Below are 16,519 nucleotides of genomic sequence, written 5' to 3'. Positions count from 1 at the left end.
CCAAGAAAGGTTAGGTCTGAGTAGCAGAGCTGGGATTTGAACTCAGGTTGTATGATTCCAAAGCCAGCTGGTAGCTGTGCTCTATGTGATTATGGCTTCCATTTATAGATATTCATTAACTTTATGCTTTTAATAATTCATCTTAGATCTTTGCTAAGAATTGAAACCGGGGTAGTGTTAAGGGCTAAAATTCTAGCTAAACTGTCTAAAATACCTAGTGAGTGGTCGCCAATAAATTATAAGCTTTAGCAAGAGTTAGACTTTTAAGCATTTATTAAGGAGAATAAGAATTTGATAAAGAGAGAAGAAAGGCCTAGATTCCTATCTATTAAAGGGAGAGCACATTTCTAGCTCCACTCTCCACCAGAGTCCAGAGGAAAAAAAGCGAGACGGAGCGCTAGTCTCTTCCTTCCTCCTCCCACTAGCCCGCGTCACTTCCTGACACCAAAGAAAAGACTCCTGGTCTTGCCCTCAAAGACCTTCACTTCATGGGTGGAACTCTTCTACAGTAAGTCTCCAGCAGGTGGCGTCATTCCAATTGTTACAGTGGGGGGTGGGGGGCAGCTAGATGGCGTAGTGGATAGAGCACCGGCCCTGGAGTCAGGAGTACCTGAGTTCAAATCTGGCCTCAGACACTTAATACTTACCAGCTGTGTGACCCTGGGCAAGTCACTTAACCCCAATTGCCTCACTAAAACACACACACACACACACACACACAAAAACCCCAAAAACCAAACCAAAAAAAAAAAAAACAAGAATTGAAACCAGGTTTAAGAGTCTATGTAGTGGGGGGCAGCTAGGTAGTACAGTGGATAGAGCACTGGCCCTGGAGTCAGGAGGACCTGAGTTCAAATCCAGCCTCAGACACTTGACACTTACTAGCTGTGTGACCCTGGGCAAGTCATTTAACCCCCATTGCCCCCCCCCCAAAAAAAAAGAGTATGTAGTGGGGCAGCTAGGTGGTGCAGTGGATAAAGCACTGGCCCTGGATTCAGGAGGACCTGAGTTCAAATTCGGCCTCAGACATTTGACACTTACTTCCTGTGTGACCCTGGGCAAGTCACTTACCCCTCCATTACCCCACCAAAAAAAAAAAAAAGAGTCTATGTAGTGATGGACTCTATTCTCTTCCTTTTAAAATTGTTAAGTGGGTGAACATCTGCCTTTCTCTTGTCCTTCGATACTTCTTTGTTTCTCCACAATCTTTCAGAAATCAAAGACACTGGCCCAGCCATAGCATCTATCAATTCTTTCAGTGGTCAAAGATATGTATCATCTGAGTCAGGTGATTTAAACTGATAAAGGCCGAAAACTGGTCTCTCTCTATCTACTACTTGAGTTTCATTTCCCTAGTTGACATTTTTGCTATCTCCTTTCCACTCCAAAGATTATGCTAACCCTTTCCTACCTTTCCAGCCTTCTTACACCTTACTCCTCCCCATGTACTCTTCAATCCAATGATACTGGCCTCCTTGCTGTTTCACAAACAAGACTCTCCATTTCTCAGCTTTGGGAATTTTCTCTGGCTGCCCCCCATGCCTGGAATGCTCTCCCTCCTCATCCCTACCTCTTGGATTCCTTTGATAATACTATACACGTTAAGAAAAGCTCCATGTATTCCTATGCTTTCTAGTGTTTTTAATAGGAATGAGTGTGTCATATTTTGTCAAAACGTTTTTCTGCATCTATTGATATAATCTTATGTTTTTGTTGTTTTTTATTATTGATATGGTCAGTTATGCTATGATTTTTCTAATATCTAATCAGCCTTGAATTACCGGTATAAATCTCACTTGATCACAGTGTATCATCTTTGTAATATATTGCTGTAGTCTCCTTGCTAGAATTAAAAAATTTTTGCATCAGTATTTGTTAGGGAAATTGCTCTCCCTGGTTTAGGAATCAAAACCATATTTCTGTCATAGGAGGAATTTGGTTAGATTCCTTTTTTACATAGATAAAAAAAAATAGTTTATCTGGTATCAGAATTAATTGTTCTGTTAATGTTTGGTAGAATTTGCTTCTAAATCCATCTGGACCTGAGGATTTTTCTTAGGGAGCTCATTTATGACTTGTTCAATTTCCTTTTCTAAGATAGGGTTATTTAAGTTCTATTTCCTCTTATGTTAATGTTGGTGATTTATATTTTTATCAATATTCATCCATATAATTTAGATTGTGAATTTTATTGGCATATAATTGAACAAAATAGTTCCTAATAATTGCTGTAATTTCATCTTCATGTGTTGTGTATTCACTTTTCATTTTTAGTACTTGTAATTTGGTCTTTTAAAAAAATCAAATTAACCAAGGGTTTATCTATTTTATTGGTTTTAAAATAAAACCAGTTCCTAGTTTTACTTATTAATTCACTTTTTAAAATCTTCAATTTTATTAATCTCTCCTTTGATTTTCAGTATTTCTATTTTGGTGTTTGATAGAAGATTTTTTTTTCATTTATTCTTTTTCTAGTTTTCTCCCCCACTAATTCCATGTCCAATTCATTGATCTGGTCTTTCTCTCTTTTATTGATATGTTTAGAGATTTAAATTTTCCCCTAAATACTGCTTGGACATTATTCCATAAATTCTGGTATGTTATTTTATTGTTGTCATTCTCCTTAAGGAAATTCTTGATTATTTCTATGATTTTTGACCCACTAGTTCTTTAGGATTAGATTATTTAGTTTCCAACTAATTTTTAATCTGTTTCTAAGGTCCTTTATTTAATATAATTTTTATTGCATTATGCTCTAAAAAGGGTACATTTAATATTTCTGATTTTCTACATTTGTTTGTGAGGTTTTTGTGCTTGAATACATGGAGTTTCTTCCTTCAGGAATTTGGAAGCTATGCCATTTAGTGCATACATGTTTAGTATTGCTATTGTCTACTGTATCTTTTAACAAAATTTTGTTTCCCTGATTATCTCTTGTAATTAGATCTATTTTTGCCTTTGCTTTATCTGAGATCATGATTGGTACCCCTGCCTTGCTCTAGTCCCTTATCTTATTCCTATAAACCCCTATTACAACAACCCTGACTTTTCTTTGACACACTTACCCCCAATATAGGTAAAAGAACCCCTTTTGTTATTCTCAGCTTTCCTTGTAATTTTAACTTTAGCACTCATAAGACTATTTTTTTAGGACCATACCATAATTTTGTTGTTTATTCTCAGTTACCTTCCCTTGTTTTCATCTTCTGTATATATGTTTTTAAAATGAAAGTTGGTTGGTGAGTTCCTTATGCATTCACATCTTTAAATAACTTTTCCTTTTCCTCCAAATCGAAGGTGTCGCTCTCGTGTCTTCTAAATTTCATTCTGAGTGCTTCCTATTCCTCCTGTAGAAGTTTTTGGTCATGTGAGCCCACCTCTCTTCTTCAAACTCTCTGAACTTTCAGAATTGCTGCTGCGTGTCAGGCTATTTCCAGCTTTCCTCTTTTTGTTTGTCTCACATTCTAAGACAGAGTGGTCATTTCCCTTCAAGTTTGCCATCATCCCTATCCCCCAGCAATAAATTCTTCCTAGTGGATGAGAATCAGATCCAGAGAATTTCCTCTTATTGGTTCTTTCCCCCTATTAAAGATGAGGGTAACATCAGTGCAAGCCAAGAAATTAATTAGCTTCTCTGGTTTTGAGAGAGAGAGGAGATGTGTGTGTGTGTTGTGGGGGGTTAGTGAATGGACTCCAGCAGATGTCTGGATGAGTGAAGTCCCTATACAAGTTGTCTGACCTTGAGTAAGTCACTTATCCTTTGCCTGCCTCACTTTCCTCGAGAGGATAAAATGATACAGTATTTGTAAAGCATTTTGCAGACCTTAAAGTGCTATATAAATGCTAAGCTACCCTTATTAATGGAATTATTGTAGCAGAGAATATAATTGTTTCTATAACTCTTCTTGTACATTGACAGATTGCCCTCTAAAAAGATTCTACCTAAAATTACTTTGTATTTGATTTCTATATATCTGATATTTACTTATATGTGTTACATACATAGTGTTGTTTCTCCTGCTAGTCTGTGAGCTCCTCAGGAGCAGGGGATGGTTCCTTTTCGTCTCCATTCTCCCCAGTGCCTAGCACAGTGCCTGTTCTGTGGGAGGCCCTTATATACTTGTTAGCTGAGTCTACCCGCAGCGCTTCTTTCTCCATAATCCTAATGCTTTGTTTGACCACTTTATCATATTTGCCAGTTTGATGGGTATACATCTTTGCCTTCCTTTTGGGTTTTCTTTCACTTTTGTTGGTGTTTTTTGTTTTCACATCACCTTAATTAACAAATAGGAGCCTCTTCCCTTCTCTCCTCAGGAAGTTACCGCTTGTAACAACTATGTATTTGGTTTTCATTAGAATGTTTCAAACAGGAGCATGAGTGCTTTAACCAGCTATGATTCTGATATCACTCACTTCGTCAGTGTGAAGTCTTCTTCGAGCAAGTTAGCACTGCCAATGGATCTTAACAGAATGAGGAAATCTGAGGTTTGTAAACTTAGAAAAATAGTGGGTTGTATTTGTATTACCAAGAATAAACTTGCAGCGGTCATGCATTCATTGTAAATATTGTTTCCTTCGTCCCCTAAGAACATATAGATTATTTTTCAATTATGGAGGGTTGTATTAATAGGTTTTTGAAACTCTTTAATCATTCATTTAAGAAGCATAAATATGAATATTTTATCATGGCTAAGGAGGTTCACTTAAGTATTAGTTGATGCTTCTTCTTGACGGGGAGTTGATTCTAGGTTCCTGAAGGCTCTCCTAAGGGAGCTCAAAAGAAACGTGAGATGTGCAAATTGAAGAATCTACCCCAAATGTTCACATGGATTATTTGTGCTCAACCTGTGGTAGAGCATTCTGAGCTTGTATTGGTCTGATCAGCCACAGTCAGACACGCTGCAAACTTTACTGTAACACAGTGATGTCATTTTGGTCCTCTTTGAGAATGAAGGACAGCAACCAACCTAAGGGAGCATGAGCTCCAGCAAGTCCTACCAAATTGGGAGGCCTAGCAGCATGTGTTATGTATGGACTAGCCTTTCTAAGTTCATAGAGCCTCCTTGTAAGATGGGTGGTCACCAGGGAATGAAATCTAGCCATACCATTCAGCTTTTGAAAACTTCTTCCAGTGGCACAAAGAGGCTGGGATCTCCTGCAACAGAAGTACAAATGCCAAGATTATCACAGATCCTTAAAGTCTTGAGTATTGCCTTAAGTTGATATACTTTAAAGAAAATATCCTTATATCAAAAATACTGTAGTTAACTATAACTACTTAATTAGCTAACAATAAAGATAGGGAAAGCTAGTTTTCACCCATAAATTGTTACACTATTAAAATATTATACTCATTTATTTTCCTCTAAGACAAAGTCTAAGGAGTCGCTAAGTGAAGAAAAGGGTTCTAAACTGGGCTATAAACCTGTGGGAAAAGGAGTGTCTCTTTTTTTAGCACAACTGGGTGAGTATTTTATTATATTTTTATATTAAAAGTGATTTTTGTGTTTTAGATATATATATGTATAATAAATGTTTGAAAATAATATGCTTGTGAAAAGACAGCACGGTATAATAATACCTGTATTCAAGTCTTGGTTCTAATACATATTAACCATGTGACCATGGGCAAAAATCACTCAACCTTTCAGTGTCCTCAGCAACCTCTAAGCCTATAAATTAGAGATGATCTGCATCAGAGAAGGAAGTTTCCACATTAGAAGTTCCCTGCAGCAGGGAAATCACAGGCCAAGCCAATGTGTATCCATTTGTATACTCTTATTATTGTCTATACAAATAGGTACATGTTGTTTACATGTACATAAATATCCACATCATTATGTATATTCTCCATTAAATTTACCTTTCCAATGTACTGATGTAATTCCTCTAGTGATTTAACATCTTGGGAGTATCAGTGTCGTGCCTGGGTTAGCCACATCTTTTGTTTCTTATTCTTTTTTTTTTTTTTTGTGGGGCAATGGGGGTTAAGTGACTTACCCAGGGTCACACAGCTAGTAAGTGTCAAGTGTCTGAGGCCGGATTTGAACTCAGATACTCCTGAATCCAGGGTTGGTGCTTTATCCACTGCGCCACCTAGCTGCCCCCATTGTTTCTTATTCTTGCTCCATCACATGCCCCGCCTTCTTTACTGGCCTCCATGACCATGATGATATTTTTTCACCCTTCTCCTATTTAATGTTGCAGCCTTCTTAGGTCCATCATATCCTCTGGGTTAGCTGTAATTTGGATTCCTCCAAGATCTTACGGGGTCCCACAGGAATCAGTCATTAGTATCACTGGAAGAATACTGATGTCAAAGAAGCAGGCCTTTACAGCAGTTGGGGACCATTCAAAGCACTATACAGTTTTCCAGATGTTATCCAACTCTCCTAATCCCTTCCTCCTATTTAATTTCAGACCCTCTTTTGGTGTGCTCTTTCTGTGGTGCAGCTGAGGGTGGGGACCACAGATTCATAGTTGGCACAGCCACTCTGATTACATGACTTTTTCTCTCGTGATGTTCAATAGCCTGACATCAAGAACAAGGATCTCAGGTGGTGAGGGTTATTCAGGGTGTCAAATTAGCAGGTTAAAAGAAGGTCAAGGGGGTGAATATGTATGCTGGTTGCAAAATCGTTAAATTGGCAGACCATGGTGTCAAGGATAGAGAAATTAAGCTAGGGTGGTTAAGAAGAATTGGGGAAATGGAGTTTGGGGATGGTCAAAGACCTGGATATCATTCATACTAAAACTGTTCTCACAAAAGATTAGGAGAGGGGCAGCTAGGTGGCACACTGGTTAAAGCACCGGCCCTGGAGTCGGGAGGACCTGAGTTCAAATCTGGCTTCAGACACTTAACACTTACTAGCTGTGTGACCCTGGGCAAGTCACTTAACCCTCATTGCCCTATGCAAAAAAACCAACCAAACAAACAAATAAGTAAAATAATTTGGGGCAGCTAGGTGGCGCAGTGGATAGAGCACTGGCCCTGGAGTCAGGAGTACCTGAGTTCAAATCTGGCCTCAGACACATAACACTAGCTGTGTGACCCTGGGCAAGTCACTTAACCCCAATTGCCTCACTAAAAAAAAAAACAAAACCCCAAAACAAGAGAGACATGGATACATAGGCGGTTGTGATCAGATTCTAATTTTGAAGTTCAGGATCATAGTGTTTATTCAATTCTGAGATTATGAGCTCCAAGTGTGCCTTGTGGATATGGGACTAAAAAGTGGGGAGTGATGAGAGAGGTCACTTGGAACTGAACAACTGTGTGATTAGGATGTTAGAGAGAGTGACAACATGACTTCTGAAGCAGTTGCAAATACTGGCAAGGGATAAGGAAGACCATCAGGCACTAAAATGTTTGAGACATTTAGGAGAGTGACCTAGAAGGAAGTAGATAGGAATAAGCATAGTGAGATGGTGTTATGAATATATTCCATGGACCTTAAGTGGAAAAGTTAGTGAGGAATAGAGATAGAAGAATGGTCTGGAAGAGAACCTGGCCTTCCTGACTATGGAAGTACAAAAAGGTGCAAAAAGGAATGGCCTCTAATGGTGAGAGGAGTAAGAAATGTGGTATTCTCAGGGGAACTCTATTCCACAGATATGACGGCTATTTCTCTTGGATATTTTCCATGTATTAAGTGCCTACTATGGGCCAGGTACTGTGCTAAGTAACGGGGATACAAAAAGGTGGTTTTTGTTGTTTTTGGTGAGGCAGCTGGGGTTAAGTGACTTGCCCAGGGTCACACAGCTAGTAAATGTTAAGTGTCTGAGGTCAGATTTGAACTCTGGCCCTCTTGACTCCAGGTCCGGTGCTTTATCCACTGCGCCACCTATCTGTCCCGATACAAAAAGTTTTAAAAGACAGTTCCTGTCTTTATATATCTAAAACACAATCTGTTGGAGAAAAAAAGCAAATATGTACAAATAAGGTTATTTATAGGATATATGTACAGGATAAATAGGAAATAATTAACAGAGGGAAGGTTCTAGAGGGGTTGGGAAAAGCTTCCTGTAGATAAGATTTTATTGGGACTTACAGGAAACCAGGGAGTAGCGATGAGGGAAAGCATGGCAGAGAGCCAGAGAAAATGCCCAGAGCCAAGAATGGAACATTTTGTTTGTGGAACAGCCAGGAGGCCATTGTCACTGGATTAAAGAATATGGGGGTGTGGGAGGAAACTAAAGTGTAAGAAGACTGGAAAAAGAGGGTGATTAGGTTATAAAGGGCTTTTCATGGCAGAGGATTTTGTATTTGATCCTGGAGATGATAGGGAGCCATAGAATTTACTGAATAGGAGGGGTGATATGATAGAACCTGTACTTTTTTTTTCAGGTGTATAATTTAAAATTCTAAATGTGGGTTCTAATCTGTTCCCCCAGTTTTGGGGGAAACTGACCAAAATCACTGATACGAGTTTAGGTTTTTAAGGGTTTATTGAAAGATAGAAAGAGACTCCTCTGGAGTCTCTGCTCCACAATGGTGAAGTCAGGAACCAAAAGAGACAGAGCTCTCTGCACAGGCTCTCACTTAAAAAAAAAAAAAAAAAAGATCATTGAGGGGCAGCTAGGTGGCACAGTGGATAAAACACCAACCCTGGATTCAGGAAGACCTGAATTCAAATCCAGCCTCAGACACTTGACACTTACTAGGTGTGTGACCCTGGGCAAGTCACTTAACCCCAATTGCCTAAAAAAAAAAAAAAAAAAGATCATTAGTGATACTGAGTGAAGTGAGCAGAACCAGAAGAACATTCTACACAGTAACAAGAATATTGTGTGATGATCAACTGTGATAGACTTAACTCCTCTCAGCAATACAATGATCCAAGACAATACCAAAAGACATGTTGGAAAATGCTCTCCACATTCAGAAAAAGAACTATGGAATCTGAATGCAGATTGAAGCATACTGTTTTCACTTTTGTTGTTGTTGTTTATTCTTGTATTGTTTTTTTCCTTTTGTTCTGATTCTTCTCTCACAACTTGACTAATGTGGAAATACATTTATCGTGATTGTAATATATAACCTATATCAGACTGCTTGCTGGCTTTGGGTAGTGGGAAGGGGGTGGGAAGGGGGGGAGAAAAAATTTGGAACTCAAAAAAATATCTTTACATGTAATTGGAAAAAAATTTTGAATAAAGTAACTGAAACAAATGACTTCCTATTGTTTCTTCTAGCATTAAGATGCTATGTCATCTCTTTGCCTGTCCTGCTTGCAGTTTTCCCACATATGCTCATAACTGTTCTTGGGATATTCTGGCCCCTTTCATTCTTTTTATATGTCTTTTCCATATAAGCATTATAACATGGTAAAGTAAATTAACTGGATTTGTGATTCATGAAAATCATTTAGAAAAGGCACCAGATGGTGAGTTACAGGTGCCCTACCCAGCACTGACCTCGAGCTTGGACAAGGCCCCTAACTTCTCTAGGGGGCCTTGGTTTTCTCATACATATAATGAGGGGGTTGGTCTAGATGGCTAATGTCTCTTCCATTGCTTAGTTTACAAATCAGTGAAAACTTCTTTTCTTCCAGCTCACAGTGTGACACTTGATTCTCAGGTACAGCCATCAGTCTGTTCAGAAGGAGTCTCAAAATCAGAGGAAAAAGAAGAAGCAGGACCATCACAGCCCATTTCTGACTTTGAAGAGTGTGCTATGAAGGAGATATCTGGTATGTTGATTTGGGGGGGGGGGGCAATGAGGGTTAAGCGACTTGCCCAGGGTCACACAGCTAGTAAGTGTCAAGTGTCTGAGGCCGGATTTGAACTCAGGTCCTTCTGAATCCAAGGTCGGTGCTTTATCCACTGTACCACCTAGCCGCCCCCTGGTATGTTGATTTTTTTTTTGTGGGGCAATTGGGGTTAAGTGACTTGCCCAGGGTCACACAGCTAGTAAGTATTAAGTGTCTGAGGCCAGATTTGAACTCAGGTCCTCCTGAATCCAGAGCCGGTGCTCTATCCACTGCACCACCTAGCTGCCCCATATGTTGATTTTTAAAAGATGATATCAAAGGTGCTTATATGTAGGGCTAAGTCCAAAAATGCCTTTCAAAGTTAAATCTCTGTCCAAATCCTCTGGATTATCCTCAACTCTGTTCTACAATGGAGACTTGATTTTGATTCTTTGAGCATTTTTTTTTTCACCAGAGGACAGCAGGTTAGCAGTCATGCAAAAGAGTTTGTATTCCTTTTAAGTAATAGATATAAAAATAGCTATTTCCTTATTTTCTACTTTGATTTCTATTGTAAATTTACTATTAACATAAACAAGGATAATGTGTTGCTTCGGTATATCCAACAATCTTCTCTATACCATCTTGGCCACCTTCCAGCATAATCCCAGTTTAGAACTCACCATCTTTTGCACAAGTAGTATAAATCAGGTAAAGAAGCTTTATAATCTGAAGCCCCAGATGCCCAGACTGTGAATAAGTGATTGCTTCTACCATCAACACTTCAAAGGAAATAGATATGGAGCATCCCCTCAACCCCACACTGCAAAGGGATTGCTATCCTAGCTCTGTCTTCCTAGACTCCAAATTTTAGGTTGCCATTAATGACTGTAAAATCTGGTCTATCAACAGAGCCATCTTTGTAGCCTGCTACATTTCCAAATGTTCATTGATCACTTCAGAAGAGGCAAGTGTCCCAAACTAAGCTGGGAGGGAAAATGGACTCCACTGATTAAGTCTCATCTTACTGTAGTACTAATAAAAAATTATGTATGGAAATTGGAACTAGAAACAAAGACTCTCAAATAACTTCTTGAGAAATTGGATTTCTCTTCTGAATATTACAGACGTGTACAAAACAATTTTCCTTCAGTCAAGAGCCTCAATTCATTTCAATTCAAAGAGTTAAAATTCTTAGTATCGTTTGTTTTACATGCAGAAGAAACTCAAGTTGCTCCATCTAGACAAAATTAACTCCCCATCAAACAACTGAGTTCATTTACAAAGGAAGTGCCCTAATAATTTTAGCAAATCTAAAATCTACCCAATGTGATCATTATATGATAGAAAACAAACAAAAAGGTCTCTCAGAATATCATAAAATACTAAAAGCAAGTACTTGGAAAAGCTAGATTGAACTGATAGTAATTCTTGAATTGTATGTGTGTGTGTGTGTGTGTGAGGCAATTGGGGTTAAATGACTTGCCTAGGGTCACACAGCTAGTAAGTGTCAAGTGTCTGAGGGCAAATTTGAACTCAGGTCCTCCTGACTCCAGGGCCGGTGCTCTATCCACTGCGCCACCTAGCTGCCCCTGAACTGATAATAATAATAATTATTATAATTATTATTATTATTATTTTTTTTTTGTGGGGCAATGAGGGTTAAGTGACTTGCCCAGGGTCACACAGCTAGTAAGTGTTCATTGTCTGAGGCCGGACTTGAACTTAGGTCCTCCTGAATCCAGAGCCAGTGCTCTATCCACTGCGCCACCTAGCTGCCCTTGATAGTAATTCTAATGAACATTTATTTCAGAAAAATTTGAAAAGTCCAAGGATGGAAGAAAAGAAAAAATCAACGCATGGATCAGTCACATATACTTCTTTTTTGTGAACACATTCTTTCAAGCATACAAGCATGAAGAAATCATAAAAGAGAAAATAAAGGAAAACAGAATACTGGAAGAAGAATTGGCCAAGAAGAAAAAAATCGAAAATGATGAAATAGAAGCAAGGTAATTTTTAAAACATAAAAATTAAATGTGTAAAAAAAATGACATACTTATTACTGCCTCTCAAATACTTCAGTATCCTATAGCAATGAGTGTCAAATGGTTTTTAACATCTAATTCATTATTTATTTCTTTAAGGTGTTTTTCTATTTCTTGGATTTTTTTGTAGATTAGATTAGCTCTCAGATATTTTATGATAGCACCAACTCTCACAGGGTTTTTATGAGGATGAAATGAGTTAACATATGTAAAATGCTTTGTAAACCTTAAGTGGCTCTGTGCTATTGGTTTAATATTCATTTTATAGTTATTTTGAAAAGAATTTCCTTTTTTATTTTCCTGGTTTTTGTTTTTGTCATATGGAAATGGTAGGGTTCTTTAAAAAATTCATTTTCAATATTGTTTCATCAGTGAAGCTATAATCTCAATTGCTTTTTGCAAATCTCTGAGTTTTCCAAGTAAACTATCATGTTGTATGAAAACAGTTTTGTGTTCTATTTGCCAATGTTCATGTCTTCAAATTCTTTCTTACTGTATTTCTCTTGTTAGCATTTTGAAAACTGTGTTAAATAATATTGGGTAGGGGTATCACCAAATGCTTTTTTGACTAAAACTGTACAATTCTCCCTAAGACTGCCAAACCGTATTTTGGTTAGTTGAAACCATTAGAAGAAACAAATTAATATAATGCTAGGAACCACCTGTGGTCACTTATTTTTCAAGAAGCACAGCTATTGTAACACATCAGAATCATTTAAAAACAAAACCCAGACTTTCTTTTTGTGGTTCTCTCAGTTTTTGTTCTAATTTATTTCCTTGTTTTGCCATTTCAATATTGTATTTGCCTTTATCTAGAGCAACAATGTCTTCTAAGTTAGTAAGCACTGACATGGGGCTTAGGATAATCAAATAATATCAAGACATATCAAGGAATCAAGAGACTATTAAAGTTTAGACTGGCCAACTAGATATCAGGACTGACATACCTAAGAAGTAAGGGAAGATAAAATTCTATAGCAGGAAAGTCAGTTAGGTGTGGCTACTACCCAGAGCTAGGAGACAGAACTAAATCCACAGGTCAGGACTATCATTCCAAAAAAAAAAAAAATCCCCATCCCACCCCCAAAAGGAACTTTGCATTTTCAGGTGGTCACTCCATCTATCCTCTATAAAAGTTTTGTTTTCCTTTTGTTCTGGGAGGAAAATGTTTGATTCCTCTTCCCCAGGGGTAAAGTCTTTGACTTACTCCTCAGTCACTTTCTCCAGTGCCAAATAAAAGACCATTTAAATTCTAATTGGACTGTGTTAGAGAGTGTAATTCTTTACAGAGGAATACCTAAGGACCCTCACCACCTTTTCCCCCTGTAACAGCACTAACTTTTTGAAAATAATAAACATTTTTATTTATAGTTTTGAGTTCCAAATTTTATCCCTCCTTCCCTCTCTCCCCTTCCCCCTCCCTAAGGCAGTAAGCAATAAGATGTGGGTTATACATGTGCAATTATGTAAAACATTACCACATTAGTCATTTTGTATAAGAAAACTTGAATAAAAGAAAAAAATGAAATAAAGAAAAACAGCATGCTTCTGTTGGTGTTCAATCAACATCAGTTCTTTCTTTGGAGGTAGATAGTATGCTTCATTAGTCTTTTGGGATTGTCTTGAATCATTGTATTACTAAGAATAGTTGTCATTCTCAGTTCTTCATCAAACAGCATTGCTGTCTCTGTGCATAATATTCTCTTGGTTCTACTCATTTCACTATACATCAGTTCAAACAAGTCTTTCTAGGCCTTTCTGAAATCATCCTGCTTGTCATTTCTTATAGCACAATAATATTCCATCAACATCAAATACCACGGCTTGTTTAGCCATTCCCCAATTGATGGGCATTCCTTTGATTTTCAATTCTTAGTCACCACAAAAAGAGCTGTTATAAATATTTTTGTACAGATAGGTCTTTTTCTCTTTTTGAGGATGTCTGGGATATAAACCTGGCAGTGGTATTGTTGGATCAAAGGGTATGCACAGTTCTATAGCCCTTTGGGCATAGTTCCAAATTGCTTTCCAGAATGGTTGGATCTTTTCACAACTTCACCAACAGTGGATCAGTGTCCCAGCTTTCCCATGTCCCCTCCAACATCCAATATTTTCCACTCTGATAGGTGTTAGGTGATACCTCACAGTTGTTTTAAATTGCATTTCTCTGATCAATAGTGATCTAGAACATTTTTCCCATTATAGATAATTGATTTTTTTGTCTAAAAACTGCCTCTTCAGATCCTTTGACCATTTATCAATTGGGGAATGAGTTGTATTTTTATAAAATTGACTCCGTTTTCTATATATTAGAGAAATGAGGCCTTTATCAGAGATACTTGTTTCAAAAATTCTTTCCCAGTTTTCTGCTTTCCTTATAATCTTGGTTACATTAGTTTTGTTTATGCGAAACCTTTTAAATGTTATGTAATCAAAATTATCTAATTTACATTTTGTAATGTTCTCTATATCTTCTTTGGTCCTAAATTCTTCCTCTTTCCATATATCTGACAGATAAACTATTCCATACTCTTTTAATTGATACTACTAACTTAAAAAAATTACTCTAAAGCCTTAATTCTAGCCTGATAGGAGATACTTTGGTCAAACATTTAGCCTTATTTGTAAATGTCTCTATTCTACTGAAGAAAAGTGGAGGAAGTCATATAGGGATGACAACAGTGTTATTCTGAGCCCACTGTCATCCTAGCTAATTTAAACCACATTTTAAAACCCTGGTTGGTTGTGTTTGGTGCAACTAACACTAAAAGTCAGGCAGTGGGGGGATGTCATTTGCAAATCATTTAAATATCTTAACAACATAACAGATTGCTTCAGATTTGGAAAAAGCTTCAAATTTTAGGCAAAAGGTGGTGATGTAATATACAGATATCTTTTATTTCCACATAGCCAGGCAACACTCCAGAATGCATCTAGAACCAGATTAAAATGTAATTGACATTTAACAAAATGAATAAAAATGCAAAAGAATATAGATAATATTAATATGTGGTTTCATAAGTCAATATGTGACCATCCAGGGGTCATCCAGTAAGGTTTAGTCCTGACCCATCCTCCTCCGCACACCTTTCTGTCTGACATCACTGCTGTAGGGCAATTTTAGCTGGTTTCTTGTTTCAGGAACTTAAAATATTGCCAGTTTTGTTTATATGAAAACAGGTTTGAAGACTTTTATCAAGTTGAAAATTAAAATGTCCTTTGGTATTTGGTTTTAGGCTTACTATCTTACTAGAGGAAGAAGCCAAAAGACAAGATTATGAGATAGAAACAATTACTATTGTGACTAAAGACCCAGCAGAAGATATAACTCATTTTACACCAAGTCCTCCTAAAGAAGAGGCAGTTAAGACGACTGTAAGTAAGAAAAAGAGAAGGTAAAAGGCTGTTTGGTGACTTACACCTAGATCAGGATGTGACAAGAACCTTGGAACTCAAAATTCTACCATCGTGACCAATAAAATCAAATGGTTGTGTTAGATTTCTATTTAGGAATTTTCTTTATAATAATAAATTTTTATTGATGTCTTTTGCCTTTACATGACCTACATTTTCCAGTATCTCTCACCATGCTAGACCTTGTATAACAAGGGGAAAATAAATCAAGACTAGCTAACACATCAAAAAGTCTGACGTGTGCATGCAGTGTTCCATACCAAGTTTCCAGCCTCTGCAATGTGGAGGCAAGTGCCTTTTCATCTCTTCTTGGAGGGCAAGCTTGGGACCTTCAGAATTTTGCAGTATTCAGTTTCCATTATTTTGCTGATTTTTTCACTTTGTATTAGTTCATATATCTTCCCATGCTTTTCTATATTCATATTCCGTTATATTTATCTACTACAACTTATTTGGCCGTTTCCCAAATTAAGGAGCATCTACTTTACTTCTAATTCTTTGCTGCTTCAAAAAGTGCTGCTATAAATATTTGGGTACATATGGGGCCTTTCTTTTTTGTCACTGACTTCCTCATGGTCTGTGCCTTGCAGTGGAATCTCTTAGTCAAAAGATATAAACATTTCACTCACTTGTCTTCTTAAATAATAGTCCAGTGCACTTTAGCATTCTTATTGTTGGCATTGCCACAAATGTCGTCAAAATTGAGTCAGATGAAAGTATAGTCATACCCATAAAAGCCTAATTCATCTTATACAAAAATTCCTGTAGTGGCTGGGTATTCATAGTTCAAGACAATCAAGTCCTAATTATTTACAGGTATAAATGACTGCTTGGTACTAAAAAGAATTCAACAAAAATCTATTGAGCACTTATTTTGTTGTATGTACCAGGATCTGTGATAGGTGTTGGGGATACAAAGGCAACAAAACAAAACAAAAATGGCTCCTGCCTTCAAGGGGCTTACACTCTTCCTGCGAAGAATGGGAGGAGAAACTTATACACTGAAAAAATCAAAATACATAGAAAAGAAATACAAAGTAATTACATGATTAATTGGTCTCAGGCTAAAAAAGAATTCTTGAAAAGAGCTCAAAAAGGGGGTGGGGGCAGCTAGATGGTGCAGTGGATAAAGCACTGGCCCTGGATTCAAGAAGACCTGAGTTCAAATCCGGCCTCAGACACTTGACACTTACTAGCTGTTTGACTCTGGGCAAGTCACTTAACCCTCATTGCCCTGCAAAAAACTCCCGAAAAAACAAAACCAAAAATATCTCAAAAAGGATTTTAAAAAATCAAATGAGAGGAAGAATTTGGAAAAGAAACAAGAGTGATGCAAGAAAATAATGAAAAAAAGCATCAACAGCT

At 37.4% G+C, this 16,519-nt stretch overlaps 1 protein-coding gene across 1 annotated transcript in view; it reads left to right on the top strand.

Moving 5' to 3' along the window:
• Positions 1-15,315, top strand: part of RSPH10B (radial spoke head 10 homolog B) — a 64,663-nt gene extending 49,348 nt beyond the window's left edge. Inside the window, 5 exon segments of the mRNA XM_043998469.1 lie at positions 4,357-4,485; positions 5,371-5,464; positions 9,555-9,692; positions 11,506-11,704; positions 14,977-15,315. Coding sequence (XP_043854404.1) covers positions 4,357-4,485; positions 5,371-5,464; positions 9,555-9,692; positions 11,506-11,704; positions 14,977-15,139 — 723 coding nt within the window. The 3' untranslated portion in view covers positions 15,140-15,315.
• Positions 15,316-16,519: the final 1,204 nt, after the last annotated feature.

The sequence above is a fragment of the Dromiciops gliroides genome, chromosome 1 (genome assembly GCF_019393635.1).
Source record: "Dromiciops gliroides isolate mDroGli1 chromosome 1, mDroGli1.pri, whole genome shotgun sequence".
NCBI classification, from domain to species: domain Eukaryota; kingdom Metazoa; phylum Chordata; class Mammalia; order Microbiotheria; family Microbiotheriidae; genus Dromiciops; species Dromiciops gliroides.
Note: the sequence above shows the minus strand (reverse complement) of the source record. Positions and strands in the feature narration are given on the sequence as shown.